This window comes from Orycteropus afer, unplaced genomic scaffold (genome assembly GCF_000298275.1).
Source record: "Orycteropus afer afer isolate SDZICR_OR568_19922 unplaced genomic scaffold, OryAfe1.0 scaffold00106, whole genome shotgun sequence".
Lineage (NCBI taxonomy): Eukaryota > Metazoa > Chordata > Mammalia > Tubulidentata > Orycteropodidae > Orycteropus > Orycteropus afer.
Genome location: NW_006921693.1, coordinates 5,919,856 through 5,929,167, shown reverse-complemented (window position 1 = coordinate 5,929,167; position 9,312 = coordinate 5,919,856). Strand labels below are relative to the sequence as shown.

The window sequence follows — 9,312 nt, the reverse complement described above, 5'->3', positions numbered from 1 at the left end:
AGAAAAGCATATGGGCTGAACATTTACATCAGGTAGATACACTACTTGGAGAGATCAATCATGGGAGAACAGAAGGGCAGTGTATGCACAGGGAGACAGCTCAGGGTGTAGGAATACATGGGAGGGAAGGACACAGGGAAGAGGGAACTATGGGGAGGAAACTGGAAGAGAGCTGTTACATTGTGGGGAATTGCAGTCAATGTTATGAAACAAAATGTGTATGTGAAATGCTATATGGAATATGAATTTCTCTGTAAAGTTTCCAGAAGGACCCCACTCTGCTGACACTTTGATTTTAGCTTCTTGAAACTCATTTTAGACTTCTGACCTCCAAAACTGTAAGAGAATGTCATCTGTGTTGTTTTTAAGTCACTAAGGTTGTGGTAATATGCTACAGTAGCAACAGTAAACTACTACAAAGTCATACATCCCTCTTTGGAATATTTTTTTCTGGGAGCCCTGACCCATCATCTAAGAATTATAACCACCCTAAGATTATCAGGCTGGTTAAGACCACAAGCATCTGCTCGGGTCAACAATCCTAGCTGAGCCCAGCCTCCTAGCCATCCTCACCAAAATGCAAGACATGTGAGACATGTGAGGTAAGCCATTTTGGACACTCTGACCAGCTCATCTGCCAGCTGAAGTTTACCAAGTAATCTCCAAACATATCTCATAAAGGAGACAATTCATTTAGCTGAGCCTTGCCTACATCCCTCATCCACAGAACCATGAGACATAAAAATAATGTAGTTTGAAGTAATACATAATTCTGGGCATGGTTATATGTAAGTGATTAAATAGCATATATCCATTTTATAATGAAAGAAAAAAGTAAGTTATCTGATTTCTACTAACACTAATCTCTAGTAAGAGGGCCACTCCAATATACCCAGTAATTCTAAAGTCTTTGGAATTAAGCTTGTTGGAATATACTGTTATAATTATGTTCTTTCCATATTGGTAAAATAACTGATTGCAGCAAAACTTCATTTAACTTTTCTAGGCCCAAAATATAGCAGCTCTCAGCTTATTAGAGATCTCTTACTACTTCATATCCTCATTGTGGTCCTTCCCCTTTTGCTGGGCCAAGCTGAGGCTGCTGTTGTTCCCTGCCATCAAAGTCAGTTCCAACTCATAACCGACCCCACGCACAACAGAAGGAAACACTGCCCGGTCCCACACCACTCTCACAATCACTGCTATGCGTGAGCCCATTGTGGAAGCCACTGTGTCAATCCACATCATTGAGAGTCCTCCATTTTTTTTGCTGACCCTCTACTTTACTATGGGGCAGCCTACTTCTGCAGTGGTACTGCCTCAGAAACCCAAGGAGGGGTCACTATGAGTCGAGTCTGACTCGATGGCACATAACAACAACTACTTTACCAAGCACGATGTCCTTCTCCAGGAGCTGGCCACTCCTGATATTTCTCTTATTCCTCTTTTACTATCTCAACTAAGGCACTGGAATATCTTTACTCACATATCTTAATTTGCAGTATGAAATGTTTTTCTTGCTCACTTTCTTATTCTCATTAAGCAAAAGCTGAGATTAGCCCCAATTACCCCCCAGAGTTGTTACTTTTTCATGTAATTAATCGACTGAGAAAAATGGGGATTATCTTGTCAAGAGTCCAGATCTCTAGGGGACCAGGCCTCCATAACAAATCTTATTTACATTTATTTTTAAGTATTCTAGTAACAGCTTTCACCTTCTGGCCTAGGAGCTCTGGTAGCATTGTGCCTAAGGCACCTGACTGCTAACCAGAATGCTGGCGGTTCAAACCCAGCAGCCACTCCTTGGAAGGAAGGTTGGGCAATCTCCTTCCATAGTGATACCGCCTCGGAAACCCAAGGAGGGGTCACTGTGAGTTGGGTTCGACTTGACGGCACATGACAACACAATAACAACAACAATAACCTTCTGGCCTTCCATTTTACCAAAGGCCTCTTATGCTACATGGCAAGTTCTCTAAAAATAATCACAAAAGACGGGATACTACAAGTTTAGCATTTTGGATTAAATGGTTAATCTGTGTGGATACAGTCAAACAGTAATACAAATTTGAAAAGTTCATAATTACCACTTATACAGAGAAAGAGAGGAGGGGAAAAGCTGATTAAGACCTAACGTTGAGGTTAAAACTGCTCTGTTCACCTTGACACTGTTAAATATCAATATACTACATGCAGAAGGCTGGCAGTTCAAACACACCAGCCACTCCCCAGAGGGAAGGTTGGGCAATCTACTTCCGTAGTGATACCACCTCATAAACCCAAGGAGGGGTCAATATGAGTCAGGCCCAACTCGAGGGCACATAACAACACCTCCACCACCACATGCTAAAAAAAAAAGAAAAAAAATTTAAAAAACACTTTACACATTTGAAAAGGATATTCCCTAAGAAAACTCCTTTTTCCAAATCCTATCTCTCATCATGCCTCCTCATTGCTGTTGTTGTTGGGTAACATCGAGTCAATTCCAACTCATAGCAACCCACGTGATGCAGCAGAACTGCCCAATGAGATCTTCTAGGCCATAATCTTTATGGGAAGGGGAAAGATGTTGCAGTCTGCTTCCATAAAGATTTACAGCCTTGTTCTACTCTGTCCTATAGAGTTGCAAGAATTGGACTAGACTCCACTGCAGTGGGTTTGGTTTGGTATCTTTACGGGGACAGATTGCCAGGTCTTTCTCCAGTGGTGCCACTGGGTCAGTTCAAACCACCAACCTTTTGGTTAGCAGCTAAACCTTAACCATTGTGTCACCAGGGTTCCTTAGACAGCTTTTCTGTTTAACTCCCTGATGAACATGAATTACAACACCTTAAATAAATGTGTTAGCTGGCTTCTAAGATGGTCCCCAATAATCCCCATGTCTTGGTATAATACCCTCTATATTATACCAGGGCAGAAGGGATGGAATGTCTTATCACTTTGGAAATTAGGTTATAAAAGACCTCCACAGAAGGAAGACAGGGCAATCTACTTCCATAAAGATTTACGCCTCAGACACCCAAAGGGGATGGCTGAGTCTGAATGGACTTGATAGCACTGGGTTTGGGCTTTTTTTAGTCTGGTCGCTTAATGTATCTGTTTCTGTCTTTTTCTCTTCCCCTCTCTTTTTCTCTCCTTCATTACTCATTCTGGGGGAAGCCAGCTGCCATGTCTTAAAAACACTCAGGCAGCCAGCCCTGTGGAAGGACCCACATGGCAAGGAACTGAGACTTCCAGACAACAGCTATGGGAGTGAGTCTTCTTAGAAGTGGACCCTCCAGCCCCAGTTGAGGCTTCAACAGATACAGCTCCAGGAGAAAGCTTGACTGCAACTTCGTGAGAGACTCTGAGCCCGAAACATCCCACTAAGTTGCTCCGGATTCCTGATCAGAAATTGTGTGACATGTTTGCTTGCTACTTTGTTTTAGGATATTTTGTTATGTAGCAAAACATAACTAATACAATGAGCATTGGCCATACTTCAAAACCCAAATTCCTATATTATAAATGTTTAGATAATTAAAAATAAAAATTTAAATTGCCAAAATAAGGACCCAAATTTGTTTTAAAATCCTGGGCTGAACACTGACAGGAAACTGTAACAAAGTCAACTTTCCAGGTCCACTTGTGAAAACAATGAACCAACAACGCACAGTCAGCAAAATATGGCTTGTTTCTGGAAGAAGACAGATCAGGTTGAGCAGGTTAAGTTGAGAATGTAACATTACCATTTTTAATATTGGGGAGGAAATCAGTTTGTAATTTTAAAATCACAACTTACTATTTAACTATGATAAGATATTCCACAAAGTCTGTCTTATCTGTTGCAAGTTGATTTAAAACCTTTATCTTGTCACAGACTATATCACAGACCTACTGATAAATACACAAAAAAGATAAGGGCAATATACCAAATATTACCAGATTACACTGCCATGTCAAAGCATGCATGTTTCTGTAATGTTTCCCAACCAAATCCAAAGAGCATGTAAGATTTCCTATAATGAGAAATAACTTTTTTTAAATGAGAATTTATTTCATTAGAAAGTACACATAGTACATACACATTCAGTTTATTAGTTGAGTATTTTAAAACATTATTCAAAAGGCAACAATAAAAGAAAACAAGAAAGTTTTGCATTTGTCTGACTGGAAAAAAGAATGTTGATTTCACCAGTGGAATGGGCTGTATACATTCTCAACATACTAAAACCCTCTCTCCATTAAATGATGAATGAATGAATTCACTAAGCGATGATTTTGGTTATCTCCATAACTATTCACCCACTCCTCATTTATCAACATGGTTAGGTTCCAAAGACCAGGATATAATGCAAAATTGGCATTATATGAGTCTCTGCTACTCCTGGACTTCAGTGCAAGTGTTCCTCCCCCCATTACCCACCTAACCAGCCCCACCCACTCATCTAGCAAGTGACTGACAGGTCCCCATCCCCCTTTTCCACCATGTTTTCTCCAACACAGCAGAGCTCTCCTGGGCTGGAGATGTGGTGGGTGGTCAGGTGTTGCCCACCACCTGCCTCCTCCAGCCCTGGGGGGGGGGGGCAGGGCCCGCCACTCAACCTCTGCCCATGCTTCCTCCCTGCCCTGGGCCAGGACCAGGCTCATCCTCCAGTTGCCTAGGCTCTGCAGCCATGCAAGGCTGCCTTCTTTCTCCTTCCTCCCAGCCACCCAAACCTCCCAGGCACATTCGACCCTCGCTGCCAGCCCCCCATGGCGGTCTGCAACCTCACATCATCCCATCATTGCCCTGTGCCCTCTGGACTGGCTAGAGCAAGATGTCACAGACAAATGGGAGAAGGCATCCTCCCTTATGTGACCTTGTCATCACTGGGACCTCCAGTATATTGTTGGGGTGGCCTGTGGAGGGTGCCTGGGCTGGCTATGGCCCACATCGGGCCCAGACCATCTGAAGTGTTGCCTGAATATTTTCATGCTTGAGCAGGAGCATTCATGCTTTGACATGGCAGTGTAACCTGGTAAAGTTCGGTATATTGCCGAGATAGTCCGTAAGTGAGAAGTAGGTGTACAAGTCGATACTGAAAAGAGTAAGTGAGGACTGACTGTGCCAAAAGTTAAAGCAGCAGCATCTCTAAGTGCCACCTGATTCCAAGGGGAATAATTTGGCCACCAACATGGGCTTTGACATTATTTAGCTTACACTACAAGAGCTAAGCATTTGACTACCACATGGTTTCCTATAACCTTGCCCATTTCTCTTGAACAAGGAAAGCAATTTAAATGGCTAACTTCTCCCATATAACTTACATGATGATGATTAAATTTAACTGATGCTAACTGATCTCCTAAAATTCACTGACTGAAATGTTTAGGTCCTTTGCAGAATACTTAAAACCACATTAAATTAAAGCATATCATCATTGGAAAATAGCTGCATCTCCACTACAATACTGAAGTCCTGGGCTAAAACAACAACGTATGAGGTAAATAAAGTTTATCCAGTTGTATTAAACATATGATTTTCAAGAAACTGCCACAAAATTATATCCACAGGCCCCACCAATCTTGTAACAACATTGACCATGCAGAATTTCCAAGGAATTACTTAGAAAAGGTCAAATGTGTATTTAAATAATCTTACCTATGGAGAAAAATTCTAAAAGTTAATATTCTAGTATAAATCAAAAAAAAAAAAAACCACCACTGCCATGGAGTCAATTCCTACTAATAGCGACCCCCTTTGAGTTTCCAAAGCGGTATGTTCTAGTGTATGACCGGCTATATTGCTTTCCAAGGAGCACATTTTCAGAATTTAATATTTTAAAATTGCACACTGAGTGCATATGCAACTTGCAAATATGTTAGTACTTGATTATGACTTCATGTAACATTATGATGTTCTAATATGTTTAATAATTGAATTGGCTGGGATGCTACATTTTTTCTGTAAAAGTACTGTGGGTAGACAATGTCTCGAATCATCTAATACTGTAACATGGGCCACAATTCCCTGAACTGAGAAAAACATGGTCAAAAGGCACAGCTAATAAAAAGTCTCTGAAGGAGAAGTAGCACTGTTAAGCTATGCTATAAAAGAGAAATTCACATTCTGAGGGGGATAATTCTTGCTTTTATTAGCACACACACATACACCTTCAAGTGTGTCTCACAAATCAAATGCCATGTTCCAAATCAAGGTACTCTAAACTTAGAAATCTACGGGCTGTTTCTGTCTGCTTACTTCCAAGAAAAACAAGTAACATTTAAAACTTTCAAATGCATCAGAATGTAATATGGAATAGTACCAACGTGATTTATCTGATCGTACTTGAATGACAAAAGTATTTTAGGATTGAATTATTTTAGTTATTTTCTGACTTCTGAGTGTCTTCCTTTTGATTTTCTGAACTTTTGCCCTTTTCACCTGGACTCAAACTCTGACCTACCACATTCTGCACTCGTTTTAAAAATATCCTATTTTAACATGTTAGCTTAAAAATAGGGAGCTCTGGTAGCATAGTGGCTAAGGCACTTGACTGCTAACCAGAAGGCTGGCGGTTCAAACCCACCAGCCACTCCTCGGAAGTAAGATGGGGCAATCTACTTCCGTAGTGATACTGCCTCGGAAACCCAAGGAGGGGTCACAATGAGTCGGGTCCGTCCGACTCGACGGCACATAACAACAACAACAAGCTTAAAAATAGCGTGGTTTCATCATTCAAAGTTACTTTTGGCTGAAGTCTGCTTTTTCTTGTAGACAAAGCCACAGATTCCCAGAAACTCTCTTAATTACTTCATTCTTCCAACCTCCAGGCAAGCAACGGAAACGCGAGTTTAACTTGTGCAGCACCGAACCCCAGACACACTTGCAATGATGTCTCCGCAGTTGCTGCGTGATCCACTCCTCCCGTTTCCCAGGAAAATGTTTCCTTCGGCTGTTTAAATTAATCCAGTTAGATGCGCCTGGAAAGCGGCAGCTGCGCGCATCCCCGACTTAGGAAGCAACACCTCTTCTTTCGGCCACCGCTAAAACCTCCCCTGGATCACCCTGCGGGAAAGTTTCCTCCTGACTCGGGTTTGGGACACTTTCGGGGCATGCACGGCGGCACGCCACCTGCACTGCCGCACGGTCGCCGGAAAGCAGCAGGGCCTGGGGGCAGGCGGCTGGGGAGGGAGGCGCACAGCAAACCAAAGCACAATCAAAACAATGTCTGTCGGCTGGCATTTAGTAGGCTGAAGCGCCACGGCTGCGAGGCTGGGGAGCAAGCGGCCCAGCGGGAACCCTGGCTGCCTGGCACGATCGCGCTCGTCCTACCAGCCCCGGGGACACTCACGAGGTGGAAAGTTCTCCCTCTCGGACGTCCCAGGGAGGCCGGGCGGGCGAGGGGGGCCGGCGGGTGGGGCGGGGAGCCGAGGGCCGGGAGGACTCAGGGAACAGGGGACGGGAGGCCGCGAGGCTCCGGGGTCGCCGCCCGCGCGGGCCCCTTACCTTGGGCGATGGCTATGGACTCGAAGCGGTGCAGTTCCTTAAGCAGGCAGCTCCTCTCGGTGGAGTGCAAGCTGTAGATGAAATCGCGCGCGCCCTGCGCCGTATTCAGCGCCTCCATGGGCTCCTTCTTGGGGTGGGTGCCCAACCCCCGGGGGCCGGCGGGAGCGCCGCCCGGGGCCGCGAGCGCCAGCAGCCCGCGTCCGCAGCAGCACGAGAAAGGCGGGCGGCGCGCGGCGGCGGCGGCCGGACCCGGCCTCAGGCTGCGTGCGGTCCGGCCCCTCAGCAGCGGCAGCAGCCGGGACATGGCGGGCTGAGGAGCCGGGACCCCCGCGGCAGTCCGGGAGGGGATTGCGAGCGAGGCTGTGGGGAGAAGGAGCTGGCTCAGCCCGACCCCGCCCCGATGTCCTCCTGACAGGCAGTCGAGGCGCCGGGCACCATGCACTCCGTGGGCCCGCACGGCTGTCGCCTCCTCTCTCGTCGCCCCTTCCCTTCCAAAAGGCCGACGGAGGTTCCGGCCCCTCCAACGAGAAAACTTTCTCTGAGGTGGCGGAGCCTGGGAGCTCCTGGAGAGGGCGAGCGGGAGGTGCGGGCGGGCGCGCGCCTGCCGGCTGAGGAGGAGCGGCGCGGGCGGGCGGGTTTGGCGTGTGTATGTGTCCGTCAGACTGCTCTTTCTAAGGGATGAGTCAGCCACGCGCCGCCCTCCTCCGGCGCCGCCCTCCTCTGCCTCTCGCTTTCCTACCCTCTCGCTTTCCTCGTTCCCACTCTGTGGTGCTCCCGCGCCCTCAAAGGAGCCGCGCTCCCAGGCCGCAGCCACCGCCGCTACCCCTAGCGGCAGTGTAAGGGGTAAAACGAGGCGGAGCGGAGAGGGAGAGGGCGGGGCGGGGGCGGGGACGCGCAGGCGCAGTCCACCTGATCGCGGGACGCGCTCCCGCCCGGATGTAAAGCGTGCACACGCTTCCCCACCTTTTCTGGTGCGTGAAGACAGAGGGCGCTCGCCGCCAGTCCTGGCATCCGCTACCGTGGCGTCCAACGGGGGGATAAGGGAGAAAGCGCTTTGGACAGCTCGCGCAACCATGTAATGCAAATGCCACCTGGCCGTCCTACTGTGATCCTAAATCTGAAGCTCATTCTGAAAGGGGCCCCACGTGCGGCTCCCTCGCCGCTGGGCCCGCCGGAGACGAAGCCGACCACTCCCTAGTCAGCGCTGCCGTCTGCAGCTTCGCGGCATCACCACGCCCTGCTTTCAAGCGTTTGGGAAACGAAGAGCCGGAGCCGCACCCTTTAAGTCGGCAACCACAGAGGCCTGGACCAGGCAGCCAGGTCTCTGAGGCGTTCGGGGCCCTCTGCGTGCTCTAGACACGGGGCAAGTCCACAGTGTCCCTTTCCGAGGAGGGTTTGCGACCGAGATCTTGACACGAGAACACCCTTTCCGTTTCTGATGCCAGCAGCTGCAGGCTGTTAGTATTTGACCCGGGCCCGGCTGTCACAGAGCGTTTCTTGGTGGCTGCTTGTGATTATTTTACTCTATGCCAACTCGGAAAGCTGCTTTTCTTCACGGTTTCCACGTGTGTATCTTTTAAGGCCCAGGCCAAAGACTCTCCTGCTCCCTGAAGCTTTTCCTTACCTCTCCCTAGGGAAGGCGATCTCTGCTTTATCTAAACCTGGCTAATCACACTTAGGCATCCTGTCTTAGAGAACAGATCCACTTCCAGTGGATAAGTGTAATCTCTTTGCAAGCAAGATCTAAATCCCATCCTTATCAGCCACTGCTCCCAGCCCAGAACCTTGTGTAGTAGTTACGTTGTTGTTATGTGCCGTCGAGTCGGCCCCAACTCATAGTG

At 47.4% G+C, this 9,312-nt stretch overlaps 1 protein-coding gene across 1 annotated transcript in view; it reads right to left on the bottom strand.

Moving 5' to 3' along the window:
* The window catches only part of TMEM65 (transmembrane protein 65), a 49,625-nt gene extending 41,850 nt beyond the window's left edge, over nt 1-7,775 (bottom strand). Inside the window, exon 1 of the mRNA XM_042781325.1 lies at nt 7,472-7,775. Within this exon, the coding sequence (XP_042637259.1) occupies nt 7,472-7,775 (304 nt within the window). The remainder of the gene's footprint in view (nt 1-7,471) is intronic.
* Between the last annotated feature and the right edge of the window lie 1,537 nt (nt 7,776-9,312).